This window comes from Daphnia pulicaria, chromosome 1, assembly GCF_021234035.1.
Source record: "Daphnia pulicaria isolate SC F1-1A chromosome 1, SC_F0-13Bv2, whole genome shotgun sequence".
In the NCBI taxonomy this organism is placed as follows: Eukaryota; Metazoa; Arthropoda; class Branchiopoda; order Diplostraca; family Daphniidae; genus Daphnia; species Daphnia pulicaria.
In genome coordinates, this window is record NC_060913.1 from 7957292 (window position 1) to 7973565 (window position 16274).

The 16274-nt window shown below is 38.7% G+C and overlaps 1 protein-coding gene and 2 long non-coding RNA genes across 3 annotated transcripts; 2 read left to right on the forward strand and 1 right to left on the reverse strand.

The window, feature by feature from the left end:
- The first annotated feature begins 6779 nt into the window (after positions 1–6779).
- LOC124350867 lies at positions 6780–7337 on the forward strand. The gene is made up of 3 exons (XR_006921217.1): positions 6780–7049; positions 7103–7229; positions 7291–7337. It is a non-coding gene; the product is annotated as an uncharacterized LOC124350867 (long non-coding RNA).
- Positions 7338–12054: 4717 nt separating this feature from the next.
- LOC124350401 lies at positions 12055–12853 on the forward strand. Its single transcript, XR_006920905.1, has 4 exons — positions 12055–12202; positions 12288–12457; positions 12539–12715; positions 12792–12853. It is a non-coding gene; the product is annotated as an uncharacterized LOC124350401 (long non-coding RNA).
- A 1108-nt stretch (positions 12854–13961) lies between these two features.
- Positions 13962–16022, reverse strand: LOC124346952 (collagen alpha-1(I) chain-like). Its single transcript, XM_046798418.1, has 7 exons — positions 15934–16022; positions 15081–15855; positions 14925–15014; positions 14701–14862; positions 14480–14638; positions 14213–14413; positions 13962–14137 (listed from the first exon to the last, which is right to left on the reverse strand). Exons 1-7 carry the CDS (start codon positions 15943–15945, stop codon positions 14046–14048), a joined length of 1491 nt encoding a protein of 496 aa, XP_046654374.1. The 5' UTR covers positions 15946–16022; the 3' UTR covers positions 13962–14045.
- Between the last annotated feature and the right edge of the window lie 252 nt (positions 16023–16274).

The following is a 16274-nucleotide window of genomic DNA, read 5'->3' on the forward strand; positions in this document are numbered from 1 at the left end:
ATAACTAACACTAACTAAAACTAACACAGCTGAGGTCTGACGTCTGCTATATGCAAATTAACTGTGTGTTGCCAATTTTAAAAATTGAAAATTATTATTTTAATTTTTAAAATGATTGGATTAAACGAACAATTCGATCCTGAATGTAACAAAAGAAAAAAAAAGGGACTCTTTCTTTATGTAAAATTTAACACCATTACATTTTTTCAGTCCACCTCATAGCAGCGCAACGGGAAAATTTCGAGGTCCGTCGCACGGTGGTATTTTTCGCTAAATTAAGCTAAACAATGAAGATTGAATTGAGAGGGGAGACGAAATCCCACTGGTGACTGGGTGACGGTTGACGGAACCATTTTGGATAATACCGAAATAGAAACCAACAGACGAAAACACATGTTACATTTGCCCACACGTTGTTGCCAGGAAACCATTCTTGGCGGATTCCAGGAAAACAAAATTTGTTCCCCTCTTCCCTGATCTTGACCATGCGGCATGCACCATGCAATTCTGCACAGAAGGAAAATCGAAAATAACAAAAAGGGAAGGTCTAAGAACAATGAAAATAAATAAACACTTGAACTTGCTTTTTCTATTCCACCCTTCATTAAATTAATTTTAACATTTCAATTAATTTTTACTGAAATCATCTCTACTAGTTTTCGGGAGTTGGCTTGCGTTGTTTGAAATCAGTCACCGATTCATCTACAGCATCTTGCACCTTTTCAACTTCCCTAGAAAATGAAACTATATTAGTGTTGGAAGTAAATGGTAGATTTAAAAAGAATATGCTTACTTGAGGTTTTCCCGAAGCACGCGTGAGCGTTCGTTTTCTTTTTTGACGTTTTCGGTAGTTTGTGGCTCACATGTGGGTAGAGTAGGCCTATCTGGGCTGTCACTAGTGACTGAGGCCTGGCCAGCATTTGATGGCTGCACTGAGAGAGGTGGCAGCCCATCCTCCAGCTGGCGGACTAAAAGCGGATGCTGCTCAGCGAGGTTAGGCGGTTGCGATGACTCAGATTTAAGTTCCATTTCAAATTAATCCAACGATCTGAACAAATACAAAACAAACAACCGGATGTACATAACGTTCACACGCGTTCACATACCCCAAGAACTTTGACACAAATTGGACTAGAGTCAACGACAAAATTACTTTAAAACAAACGAGAAATAAAAATTAGCTAAGTTATCCCTGAGGTATATTTATATACGAAGGTCCTTAACAATATAGGGTGTGGGGTATAGGGGGTAAGGTAGTAGTAGCTAGTAGTGAAATTCAGAGGGTTTAATGTCCATTTAGTTATCCTTTATACGTTTCTTCCCTGAATGACCAATCGTTACCAAATTTTGTACATAATTCTGTCAAAATTTGATACATGTCCTAACGGGGTTTCATTTGTTTTCATTACTGTTTTAAAAATTTAATTTGCGTACTTGTTACCTAGCTGGTTGCCGAATCCTAGGCAGTGAATTCGCTTTTTTTTGCGTAACCTTCCAACTGTCAGTGCATGCTCAGCAGTGTAAACAAAAAGAAAAAAAAAGTTTGGATCTTCCGTAGCAAGACAAGTTTTCTGCTATGGGAGTGGAGAGTATTAATTATTTGATTTGGTTTTTATGTTCGATTTCGATTTCGTCTTTATTCATCTTTTTACTTTGTATTTTCCCACTTTTATTTTTTTAACCCTTTTTGTTTTATTATTAACTCTTTTTGTTTACTATTTTTTTCTTGATTTTAATAAATTTGGTTGTCAGTAAAATTTCTATGCCTCCTTTTTTAACAGTTAGTCATCAACCAAGAAGTTGAGGAACATTTTAAAAATGTTAGATTATATTCATTTTGAAGCTCTGGGTCATCTCTCCCTTCTTCCTCTCTCCTCTCCTCGCCGTCCTCGGTCATCAAGATCTTCTTGCGGTCGTGAAGAGTTACCACCGATCTTCCACTTCCATTTACCTCCGAAAGCTTATTAAGAGGAATTTTTCAAAAATTACAAACTTAGTTTTCTTTTCCGACTTGATTGAGATTCGAACCCCGAACCTTGCGAATGGCAGCCTGTGTTGATGACCATTAGACCATCATTGTTACATTAATAGAAGGGATAAAATAGGTATGATGGTAGTTCGCTATCTATTAGCCAAGACTCATGTAATGCAACATGTGACCGCATGATATAATTGTATTGTTATTATAGTAATAAGTGTTACTTTAACTTAATCTAAACATGAAGTGCGACGTGGGGTGGTGGGGCGAAGCCTCCGCCACACCTAAGTCGCACCACTCATAATATTATGAGTGGTGCGACTTCGAATATTACGAATATTATGATAATATTGACAGATTATTAGTCAATTAGTTATTAAGAATCAATTAATTTAAGAGAATAAAGGGAAACAAAATTTTCCAAACATAATAGTATGTATTTATCTACTATTTAACCTTGATTTTCTGTCTCTTTAACGTTTAAAAACATTCCCGAAGGACATTACCGAAGGAATCTTGTTTCTCCTTTTAAAATTTCAAGTTAATTAATACAATCTCGTTCCTGGAAATTCAAAGGCGAGGCTGAGGTCTATATTACAGAAATTACTTTAGGGCGAATTCGTTTAACTGTAACGGGGGTTGAAGCTACAAAGAACATGGTTTCATATTACTAAATTATTAGAAAGCAACATTAAAAAAGCCAGAAACAACCTGGTTGACTAGAATTTTGATTGGCAGCTTGATCGAGAACATTTTGCCTTTGAAGACCTGATAGGACCTCTTTAATGGAAACAGATATAAATATCTTGTAGCATGTTGGGTGATATCTTTGGTAGTTGTCAATAGATGTTGGAACTGTTATTTTACTGTAGTTGGAGTTTTCACGAAATTTATAAACAAGCTGTGCATCTTGGCACTTTTTAAGTTGGTTTTCACCCAAAATCTTAATAGTTTCTGAACAGTCAACAACGTGAATTACACACTGCCTCTATAAAACTGCTGACGTCATTTTACATTTTGTGACTGTATTCTAATTTCTAATGCTACACGATAGAAGTTTACACTTTTAAAACATTGAACGAGCCTATTTGAATAAAAACAACAAACTACAAATCACTGAGTAAATTCAAGCGTTGCCAATTTGTTACTAACGTTTTTCCGGTTTCCGTTGGTAATTAATAATTATTTTTTTTTAAATCTATCTTATAAATATCAACATCTACATTTTTCATCAGTGAACAGTGATACCAGTACACAGTACAGTGTCTTACTGAAATAAATTTCAAATCGCCGCGTACGATTGCGGCGTTGCCGTTACGGAAATCTATGGCATATCTGTCAAACTGAACAACAAAATAACGTCTGGTCTTATGCCATTGTGTTGATCATGATTTTAACAATTATTTGGTATGTTTATGACACCTGCCAAGAAATATGTGAAATTTCACGAAACACCCTATCTTTAACCGTGTCTGGTTTAATGTTTGCGACGTGTAAAAACGTCTGGTTTTGTAGCAGTAGACTTATCATTATTATTTCTATCAAATGGCATAAGTTTTTTTCTAGCCAAAGAAAGTGTTTTTTTTTTTTGCCATTCACGCCGACTTTGGCAACCTGTCACGCTTAGACGCAGCCACTCTGGCGGACCAGACGTGACTTTTTAGACTCCCCCCCCCCACCCCCCTCTTTCATATTCAAGCTTCAAACCTTTTGCCAATGAAAATGGGCATAATCGTAGGCTGGCTCCTGGACTACCCTGTCTGCACCTGTCTACAGGGCACCAGCCGCTCCTGCCCTTCCTGCCTACGTCGTTCCTCGTGATCCTTCTTACAGATCTGTTGCAACGCCTTCCCATCGGTATTAAAAAAACAAAAAAAACTATAGCTATAGAAATATTTTCCATATTAGGCATTATTTTTAATCAAATTTACTGATGCTCAGTACATGTATTCAAGTTATCCAAAATACAAGTAAAGCCAATGGATTGAAAATGAAATTCAAAAGAAATTCATGAAGTATACCTCAACCTCAGAACGTCAGAATTTTTAAAGTCCAAATTCAATTTCCAATTATTTTGTCGAGCCAGCAATTGCCAATCACCAATATCGTTCACTGACACTTTATTGCAAAAATGCAAACTGATGTATTCAAGGGCGTTGTGTTCGATCATGAAAGCGTTTATCCCCTTCTTCGTTACATAATTGCAATGTCGTAGTAGTAATTCTTTTAGGTTCTGAAATCTGTGAGATTTGACGGCATCAATTAAAAATTCGTCTGTGAGCGTAGTACCATGAGTAATGGAAAATTTTTCCAGTAAAGGAAACGAAAACAAGAAATGCAGAATGTCGGGAGGAAGGCTGTAAGCGCAATTCAGTTCTTTAAGTCTCTTTAACGTAAATCGCTCTCGATCTTTACGGCAATGGGGAATTTCGTTCTTGGGCAAGGCCGAAAATCTTTCGCTATGGTCGTTGACGATTAGCGAGATTAAGTTGGGGCAAAATTTGATAACTGTCCAATAATCGATAGTATAAAAAAAAGTCAGGTCAAGCAACTCCAGAGAACTTCCAATTGCCATCAATAACGGAACGACGCCACCAACAAAAGTGATTTCAGCTTTTTCTCCTTTTGCATGCAGATAGATATGTAATCGATTGAGTTTTTTTAATGCAGTCAAACTTAACAAATCTACGTCTCTTAATCCTTTAACAGCAAAAATAGAAACCAAAGAAATGAAAGGGCACAATGAAAGCGCTTGTTCAAATCTTCCACTTAAAGATGGAATGATATTCGCAATTAATAGCGTCGTAAAAGGTAATTTTTTGACTTTCGAAAAATTATCGTTTTGCGCCACTTCACCCAGTTCTACCAAAATCTCAAAAAAAGTATCATGTTCAAAGTCCGTTAAGGCGGTTAAATACTTCAAAGCCATTTGAGCTCCTTTCTTTGTAACACCTGTCTGGTAAATCAGTAATTGATCGAGGGTCTTGCAAAGCTCAGAGTTGTCAGTTTCAATTCCAGGAGAGGTGAAACAAAGCCATTGGATTCCAGAGTCTGTGACGTTCGAGCAAGTATCCAAATTCAAAATCCTTGAAAACAAAATAAAAAAATTAATAACCTTTTTTCTCTTAAATGTAAAAATAAAATTAAAGTGGAATACCTTAAATTTTTGCAACAATTTCCTATTATTTGTAAACTATCATCTCCAACATTAGTGTTTTTTAAATTCAATTCCAACAAATTTCCAAATTTTGCGAAGAAACTCAAGTATCTGTCAACCAAAAAAAGAGCAAAGCGGGAATTTGCAAGTTATGGAGTTATCAGGTGCTCCAGAACTGCTACCGGTGTCTTTATGGTTTCTTCGCCAAAATAAGTGCAAGTAAGGGAAGCAATAATTTCCTGTAACAGACTCGTAGCTACAAAGTCAAATTTTTTGTTAAAACAATGCAAGGAGATCCTACAGTTTAATATTTACATTTTAAGCCTAATGATTTTAATTCCTAAGTGTAATTTTCATCTTTTCCTATAAGTGTAATATGCCAACTTACGTAATTGGTGAAAAGGATTCATTTCCAATTTTGAAACGTTTGCGTCTGCCAACTTTCTCCCTGATCTGAGTTTAGCTGAAAAATCACTGTTTGAAATTTGAGTCCTTATACATATCACGCAGTAGGTTAAAAGTGATGGTACTTTTTTCAGCCTTGGCATCCTGACAAAAGTTAAAAACACTCAAATTCAACTAGTACGATTGAATAATTAAACCGTAGATTGTCGACGCTTACAGGAGAAACACATCGTTCAGCGAGAGAAACAAGACTATACTGGTTGGTTGGTTGGGTTGCACACACTACTTTTTGTTGTTCTCTATTCAGGGTTGAATTTATTAATTCCCACAATGATCAGTTGTTCCTAGAAACAAGTAATAGTATAGGATTATAATATTATACATCCCATATGGGATTTAAATACCAAAATACCGGCATAGGCCTACTGAATGATTAAATCCCAGTACCGTCATTACTCATTACATAGATTGCGTTTGGAAAATTCTAGTTAATTCTTGGAAAATATTAAAGACTCATTGTGGGTTTTTGCGAGCCACAAATTGCGTTGATTTTATCTATTTGGTTGAAATTGGAGATTGCAGTTGGCAGCGTAAAAAAAAAAACCCTAAATTAATTTGCCAACTTCTGAGGTCACATTAAAAATAAACAAATTTTTGTTTAATGAATTATAATATTATTCTAGGACGAAACAGAAAATCAACTATCCTATCTGTATTGTTGCCAGCTACTTGCGTACTGCGTTATAGCAAGATTTGCCGAAGCCGAAGGGTTGCTTTAGATTTTTGTTTAGTTTGTTAGGACCAAAACCCGTTTCACTCGCTGCAGAAATATTACGGATTAAGATGTGAACTACTGGAAAGCGATGAGGACTGAAAACAATTGGCAGTTCAGTTTATGTTTTAACCCTTAGTTGAATTATTTGTTGATGTTGGGAATAAAAAGCCTTCCTTTACTTTGTACATTTCGTCTCCTAACCCATTCCTTCCGCCCGGATCGAAATGCTCACTTTTCCGCATCATCAGTTGAGGAATGTTGTGAGGTATTCTTTAAACAATTTGCTTTGTTTCATGGTAGCATTTAATCAGTATCTAATTCTCGTTACATTTTACAAATACAAACAATGGTCAAGTCTGTAATCTAGACCAAATTTTGTTTTAAATAATTTCCATGTAGGCCTAATTCCGGAAATGAATGGGACACAATTCGTAACACATCCTGCTCGCGTGGTGTAATGCTGTGTGGCTAAAGTCATGCTAAAGTCGACCCATTTGTAACAGATGCTAAAGTACTGGTTGAGACCCTGATCTTTGTTTTGTTAATTGAAACCAACCAATTTCATTAGATTGCTGCTACTGGTTAAGGTAGTAGTAAGATTGAAGTTAATTGTTTACATTTTTACAGCCAATTGCTTACATGTGCCAGCAAATCGCTCTTTGAGACTCCACTTGCAAAAATATCCCCTGTAGGCCTACTGCTGTACCCATCATCCTACAGTCACAAAAACAATGGTAACGGAAAAAAATTTAAATTCACAGAGGAAATTCATTATTTTTTTAAATAGCTCAAAGGATGTGGAATGAGTCATCATTATTACCACTGCCTTCAATGAATCCATCACAGAAAGTGTTTCTGGATTTGGAAAGCCTTAACTCAATATTCAGAATTTTCTTCTGGGATGACAACAATAGGTAAAACTTCTGCACATACAACATCTGAAGTCTGAATGTGGGATTTACAGCTTGCTGGCAGATGGCCACTCTTAAGTTAAGAAGAGAGAATTAAGTTTTTATCTGTGTATAGGCCTAAGCTTACACCTTGGGAGGCTGTTCGTCGTCTGAGCGATCCCTCTGCTCAAATGGAATATCCCAGTCACGCAGTCACCGTTTTGCAGATTGATTTCACCAATCCTCGATCGCTGGCACGGTTTGATCTTTTTGACCATAAAAAAGTACGGGATTAATAAACCCCTTAATTGTTTTGGCATTTTTAAACGTTGAATAACGTCTCTCCTTAGGAACACCGCTGAAACACACAAGATTTGTCTAATGTAGTCAAGATGAATCTGATGTTCAAGGCTGGATCTGGATCAACTGGTAAAGAAACATCCAAAACTTAGACAAGCCGTCATTCTTCGCTGACGTCGCCTATCCTGAAATCGAGAAATTCCTTCAATTGACTTTCCAGATCGGCAGTGAATTGGCACAAAAGGAAGACATCCATCAATATGGCGTTCAAACTACATTTACCAGAAGCTGACCCCCAAACTTAATCAGGTTTCCACAGCCGACGGAAGTGTCCAACAGCACAGCCCGCTGGAGTGTTGCTACTGTAAGAATGACTAGAAAGATGTGCACAACAGCACAAATCTGATCAAAAATTTAATACTTCAGTTTGAGACTAATTTTAATTGTACTTCATTGACTCCATATAAATATAGATAAAGGTGCGCAAGGAGATAATTGTGGGATCGTCAGGAACAATTGAAAGTCCCAACTATCCAGCGGCTTATCCGAATTCGCACGATTACCGCTGGAATATCGTCACTTCGTAATCACTTCAAATCACTGGAATATCGTCACCGGGCACGAAAATTCGACTTCTATTTGCCTTCTTTAAAACCCAAGAGAAATTCGACTTTGTCACAGTGCGTGAGCTATCCTGTGTTTTCTATAATGAAACAAATTTAACAATTAGGAGGCAGGAGGGTGTCTCCGTTTAATTTTAGGTGTACGACGGGTCTGCAGTAAGGTTCCCAGCTGCTTCTGGAGAAATCTCGATTGGCCAAAACACCTTTCGCCGTCATCTCCTCGTCGAATGAATTACTCGTCAGATTTACATCGGACGACGATGACACAACTTTTCCGGGATTTCTGGCTTTGTTCTCGACCGTTTAAATCGGTTTAAGTGGTTTGTTTTTATTTTTTAATATGGGGGTTGGAGGCTCAATGTTAATGGGGTCATTTAATATGTTATTTTTAGCACTTGATATTCATCTTGATATCGGTTCGTTCTTGAGAGTTTTTTGCATTATTTGCCCGCCTGAAAAAATTAAATTCCGTGTAATGATTAATTATTCCAAATGTTTTTTCTTTCTTACAGATTGTAATTTCATTTTTTTTTAAATATTATATCTTATTATATTTTATTGACTTAAAAATTAAAATACAACCGATTCGATTCGAGCGAATAATCGATAGAACTTTTTGGCGCCATTATCGTTGCTTGTCAGCAACGAGTTTGCAAAGCAGACGACAGCAGAACTAGATGGAAATGGAATTTTTGGACAACAGTAGTTAACTAGTTTGCTATTAAGATTTAGGAGTAGAAATTAGAAACTTAACAGCTGCCTACGACAAGAATAAGAATAACGTTCGACGCATACACATTTTAGATATTTCAAGGTTAATAACATGTAATTAGTCACTTGCTGTAAGAATATTAGCGTTAGGTCACGTGCTCTAAGACCATTTCCTCGTAAAATTCACTGAACATTCAAGAAATTTTAAGTAACAGAATAGTTGGAAGCAACAAACCGGTTAAAATCTGAAGCACAGATTGTTGCTGATTGAAGTAGTTTGAAGTTAACCTTCTCATCCTGTACCAGCAGTGCAAAACTGCCACAGCAGCAAGCTTGTGTCTTTATCGGTCTTCTCAGCCAAGGACCAACATTAGAAGACAGATGATCAACTGAGGTACCCACTTTTGTTTCATTAAGTTTGTTTCACTACCTCGTGTTTTATTTCTAGATAGAGACCATCCCCTTAGAATGATATATTTAAGTTTAATTTTTGTTGTTTTTACTGCTTATCCAGGACTTGCATGTCCCAGCAGAATCACCCATAGTAAAAATAAGCTCACGTTTTTGTTTTTTCTCATAGCAAACACATGCTACACTCGATTTGATTTCGAATTCTTTTTCTGATTTTTTCTAGGCGTTAAAATATCTCGTACGTGTTTATTATTAGAAATATGAGCCTATGTAAATATCGTGTTCCTGACCAAGTCAATCGACAGACGAGACAAATAAACAAATGCAGATTTTAGCTATGAAACGGGAGGGATATCATTTAAGTTTGAACCGCTTATTATGAAAAATAGCTAGGCTGCAGGCTGTATTTCAATTCCTACGCATTTCTGATAAGAATTAGCTATGACAGTTTTTTTGCTGCTGTCTGTAGCTGCGCTTGTAATAAAATCAGTTGAATATAAAATGTACGCTACAGTTTGTCATCGGTTGAAAAGTTGCAGTGCTTTCCTGGTGGCGTACTGACGTGTTGAAATACCTCCTCCAGTAAAGTGTTGGTCCCAAGTGATTAATCATGGGTATTTTGAGATTATTTTAGGGATCCTTGTGATCAGCTGCACCAGTAATGTATGGGCGAATTCGGAATGCAACCCAGCGAAATGCCGGCATCTGCGGGAGCGCCTCGAAAAATTAGAGACGGTCGTACGAGGTTTAATTTCTATCGTCGCAAATAAGAAAACAGAAGAAGAATTGACTGAAATTCTGGCGCTATCTGCTTCGCTTGATTCTTCCAAGAACTCGACTGTCCGATCCGGTAAACGAGCTTAATTTCTATTTAATTAGTATATTCATGTAGTAACACTTGGCTCTTAAATTTTAATTACGAAAGTTGAAGCTGATCTGAAACAAAACCAAAATGCAATACTCTATTTGAGAGGAGCAGTCAAATGTTCTTTGGCCACCTTGTTGGACATCAATCATGCAGGTATTTTTCTTGTAGTTTTATTTTACATGATGAAAGAGATCGCGATTAGTATTGTTTTTTTTTGTTTTTTTAATTCAGAAAATAATTACATAAACCCGTCTGGGAAAATTGAAGCCACGTTAGGCGAGAACAACTCACTCCAAATCGAGTGGACCCCACTTTCAGTTGATTGTATCAAATTCAGTTCTGGATTTTGGATTCGGGTTTACGATTCTAGCCCGAAGCAGCCGTCTACGGGTGAAAATTACTTGGCCATTCCCCAGAAATGTTTGAAAAGATTCAACGCTACATTCTCCATCGTCCTTTCCTCGCCTGCGTCGAAATTCAGCGGGAAAACTTGCCATTTCGAACTGAAAGAAGTTCCCATTCAATGTCACATGTACACAATCGAAGTTGTGCCAAATTATCAATCGTTCAAAGGCAAACCATTATTTGCCGAAATCGTTGTCCCACCTGCAGTTGAGTATAAAAGATAATTGATAATTTTCAACGTTTAAAATAACATTTCAATTGCTTTTTTTTCTCGTAGAACGATAACTCAACAATAAGCATGGAATCGTTATTAAGTTTTGAAGCAGATTCCACTTCCTTGACTTTAAAATGGAAGGACAATTCTGAATGTGCACCAGAACTGACTGCGCTTCATCTAGAGATATTTCCAGTAGAATTTGATCTTTACATTTGCTTATGTACGTAATTTTACAAATTTTTTTATTTAAAAATTGGAAGGCGAGGAGAGCGCTGAAAATACCAGCGTGTTCCGTCAGATCCGCAGTTTTTATCACGGGAAAGCAGAGGAAACCAACATATTCTCACTGTTTTTTTCTAAGATTGATATGTATCCTCGTCGATTTGTGCCGTTGGACCCATGCCGAAGTTACCAAATTCAAATTACATCAGAGTACTACGACACCTGGACAAAAGCACCAACTGTATGGGAGATTTTCACAGTGGACCGAGGTTATCGAAATCACAATTTAATATAGTAATTTAAATCAACTTTAAACACTACTATATTTTGCGTTTTTTATAGAATTCACGCAAATCAATCCGGCTGTTGAAAATAATCAACATGATTGCCCAAGTGATCATTTTTACTGTGATGACGAATGCCAGCCATCTCGTTGGATTTGCGATGGAGTCCAACATTGCGAATATGTTGGAGATGATGAACTGCATTGTAATACGGAGGTAAGTCGGTATCTTTTTTAAATCTGATATCGATCTATAAAGTTAATGATGTTGTACACTACCACTTAATCATTTTCAATTTAATGAATGAATGATAGTGTCGAAATGGATTCCGATGTGGTCGACAGTGCATCCCCTTTGCCTTAGTGTGCGACGGAGAGTACGATTGCATTGACCGCTCGGATGAGAAAGACTCTTGCGGTAATATACGTACACACTCGTATTACTTTTTAAAAATCTAAACTTTAATTGTGCCCTAATAATAAGATAATTTTTGGAAATTGTAGATTATCGCAGTCATCAGCATGAGAGATGTAGCCAAATGACAACCTCTTCCGGGCATTTAAATTCGCAAATGATTATGTGCCATAGGGATAATGTCCATCTCGTCTTCAAAAAAGTTGTATCGATATCGGTGAAGAAAAACCACACAATTTGGCTCAGTTTTAAAAGATACGTTAATCTTAGGAACCAATCGTTAAAGGTACTTCATTTGGGGATAAATGGTTCAACTAAAATACCTTCGTTTGAAATCAATCCTTAAGAATGTATATTTTTACAGATGCTACGTCTATGACATAGGTGTCGTTTCATCGCCAACTAGTCCTTCTGACATCAACAACTTAACCGAATGTATCTGGTTTGTGGAAGCCGATCAAAGCGATAAAGGAATCTTTTTGAAAAGAAATCGCAGCACGAATATCGCAACTAGTGATGGACAAGAACAACTCATCATGACAGTGAGTATCCTTTTCTGAATGTGTTCATCAATTTGAAGACTACATTATTTTAATCATCTCCTATTTTTCGCGCAACCCGTAAAAGGTATACGACGGTTGGAACTCGACAGGGCAGGTGTTGTACGACGGAAAAGTTTCATCTATAGCCAGCCGACTAGTGAAATCTTGTATTCGATTAGCCACAAAGTGATGATCAAATTTACGCGGCCGACATCATACATTTCAGGGAATACAGCCCACTGGGATGTCGCCTCCGTAAGAAAACATCACACATCTCTAAATCTATTTATCGTTAAATATTCTATTCATACCTTGTCAATCGCTGATAAGTTTTAGATACCAATGGGCAAGGAGGAAGTTATGGGGACAACAGGGAAAATTGAAAGTCCAAACTATCCAGCGGCTTATCCCAATTCGTACGATTACCGCTGGAATATCATCACTTCACCGGGAACAAAAATTCAACTTCTATTTGCCTTTTTTAAAACTCAAGAGATGTTCGACTTTGTCCTGGTGCGTGAGCTACGTTTCTTTCTAAAAATTTTAAACTTGAAAGATTTAAGATTGTCTCGTCATATTATTTGTGTAGGTGTACGACGGGTCTACAGTGAATTCACGGCTGCTTCTCGAGAAATCCGGATATGAATCGATTTTTTTATTCACCATCACCTCCTCGTCGAATGAATTACTCGTCTGATTTACATCGGACGATGAAGTCACATTCCCAGGATTTCTGGCTGTGTTCTCAACAGTTTAAATAATTTTAGTTTATTCCGGGCTCCGGGGGGAGTCAGTGGGGGAGGACTTAATTTTAATAGAATCTTTTTAAAAAAAACGGGAAATTTGAATCGTTTAGTATTAATTTTGATGTCGGTTCATTTTCGAGACGGTAGACTTTTTGTTTATTTTGTCGAGGTCACTTGAAAAATGAACTTTCCGATTAAATATGGCAATGAGTCTTTTTTTTGTAATAAATAGAAACAAATAAAAAAAAATCAATTTGATCGGGAATGTATAGTATATATTATCTGTCTTGACTGTCTAGTAAATTTGATGAAAAACAAAGGCAAAACCGACCACCCCTTGGCATTCATTTGTGTCCTGTGCACGGTACTATTTGTTAGCCGTTTAATAGGTAGCGTGTGATTCATTCATTCACCAACATTTTAAAACAAGGTAAAATGATTTTTAAGATATTTATCGTGATTTATTCGACTGTCTGTCAATCAGTTAAATATCAAATTTACATGCAGGACTGATAATAATACGGATTTGTTGTTTCAGGTGAATAATAATTGTAAGACGAAGACTACGGATCAGGAACAGTGTTTGAGTAAAAAGTCGAATTGGTCAAAGAAGTTGGATAGAAAGGAGGAGAGTATTCCCAGTTGTTCCAGTAGTAGGAGGAATAGTCTTGTTGCTGCTACCCCCCCCCCCTCCTTGGTCACAGCTCATAACAAAAAGCTATACCCCCCGCCCTCTAATATGTCACAAAATGCTTGACCTCCCCCTTTTTTTAAGGAAAAATAACGAGTCTGAGCTCGCTTTTTGAAAAAAAAACTTTCGCCCGTTGTACATTTTCCCGCTAGAGGGCAGTGGTGATGGCCAAGTGACGTATTTTTTTGGTCAACCCCCCCTCCCCCCATGTCACACAGAGTCACACCTTTGTTACCCCCCTCCCCTACCCCCCCCCCCTCAAAGCGTGACGTATTAAGTGAACATCCCCTTGTCGCGTTACGAGATAATGAAATAAAATAAATCTAAAAAAAAAACTTTTTCGTTGTATTCGTCTGTTTTTTAACCGAACTGTGATGCAAATGAAATGATGTCATCTAGAAATATACTATCGACCTGCAGGAATTCCTGGAATTCCAGGCACTCCAGGAACACCTCCTTGTCCAGGTTCTCCAGGTTCTCCAGGAATACCGGGAGTTCCTTTAAATTTTGATTTGGAATAACACAGTTGAACAAATTGAAAAAGAAAAGAAAAAAACAAACAAGAATAATTACCTGAAGAACCAGGTGATCCTGGCGATCCTGGGCTTCCCGGAGTTCCACCCGTTCCCGGCGTGCCATCAGTTCCAGGTGTTCCTTCCGGACCGACAGCTCCATGAATTCCGGGTTCGCCACCCTCGCCTGGAAGTCCGGGAGTTCCTGGATCTCCAGCTTCACCATCCGTTCCGTGAAGCCCATGGAGACCCGGATTTCCACCTTATAAATTATAAATGAAACGTAGAAATTAATACTAAATTGTATTTTTTCCAGCGATTTGTTTACCTTGACCATCCTGGCCGTCTTTTCCGGGTGTCCCTGCCGGACCAACTGCACCTTGTGCTCCCGTTTGTCCGTCTTGTCCTTCTTGTCCGCTCGTTCCATCCTGTCCGAATTGTCCAGCCGTTCCGTCTGTGCCATCCTTGCCATCTTTTCCAGGTGCTCCTGTAAAATTTTAACATATTCTTATTAGTTTCGTTAAAAACGACAGTCAAAATTGCAAGTACCTGGTGGTCCTGGAGCTCCATCTTGTCCGTCTTTGCCGTTTTGTCCATGTTTTCCATCCTGCCCGTTTTTGCCATTTTCACCTTGAGGCCCTAGAGGTCCGGGAGCTCCATCTTGCCCATCACGGCCGTCCTTGCCATCTTTTCCGTTTGTTCCAGCCAATCCTGATTTAAAATAATGGTCGTTTTAAGTTTACCCGCCGACCAAAACTAAAAGTGATTTTTACCTGGAGGTCCAGGAGCTCCATCCTGGCCATCTTTTCCATCCTTTCCTTCGATTCCGTCACGGCCGTCCTTTCCATCCGCTCCGTCCCTCCCTTTAAAATAAGAACATTTCAAATCAATTTCAGTTAAATTTGTTTTAAATTTCAAATTTGAGTTACCTTGAATTCCGGGCACTCCGGGCGGACCTTGGGGGCCTTGTACACCAGGCGGACCTTGAACGCCCTGCATACCAGGACTTCCGTGAACTCCCTGAATGCCCTGCGGTCCTTGCAATCCAGCTGGCCCCATCGATCCCACCAATCCGTCTCTTCCGTCCTTTCCAGGAGGCCCTGGAGGTCCGACCAGATTCAAAAACCACGGCAATCCTCCGCTTCCGGGTTTCTTCTTATTCGACTCCTCATCATTTTCGTCTTGGACGCTGGCGGCCGGTTTCCTGTTGGTCGGTTTCCTCTTCTGAGTCCCGCTACTTCCGCCGGATGAGTCGCTGCTGCTCGCCGGCCGTCTGGCTTCACTCATCCCGGCGCCAGCCACCGAACGGAAGGAACTGCTGGGACTCACCAATGACGAATAATCGAAATTCTGACTGTCCACATCACTCCTCCTCAGTGGCACCAATCGCGATTTGGCCATGGACCATAGAATCTTGGACCATTGATCGTCGATCGTTTTCTTCTTATTTTTCACGATCGGTTGGCCGGCAGATGGCGTCGAATGGCGGCGAGAAGGCACTTGTCGGTGGTGGAAGGATTCTGGGTAGTAATGACGCTGCCGGATCGGTGGATGCTGATAACGAGGGTGGTAATAATAATCCGCGTAGTGGTGATGATAATAACGAGCGATCCTGCTGGAATTCCTAGAGGTGGATCGATCACTTTGAGTTGAAGGCGACGCCAGATAAGCGGCCACCAAACACGACACCACTGAGCCGATGACCTTGATCAAATTCAATTATCGATTCAACAACATCCTTAAACAAAATGTTTAATTAACAAGATATTTCAAAATCGTTACCAGCAACTTCATTTTATTTTTCAAGCTCTGGAGCAGCTGTGATGCGATGAGCTGCACATCGTCACCTCGGGAAGATCTGGTCGAGTTTGATGGCCCCTGACGAGCTTGGAAGAAAAATGGGTTGCAAGGGCTGACTCAGTGGCGGGAAATCTGAACCGGTTTAAAAGGAGAATTTGGAGTGTATAGTTATTTGACCGCACTGTGTCCCAAACCCAATGGGAGCAAAGACCAACGCCTTTAGACATGACCGCACCGGAATATCTTGTACATGTTTGGCCTATGACACCTTAAATGGGTGCGTGTTTAGTTCGTTTCTATTTTATTCCGGTTTGGTGTAATCA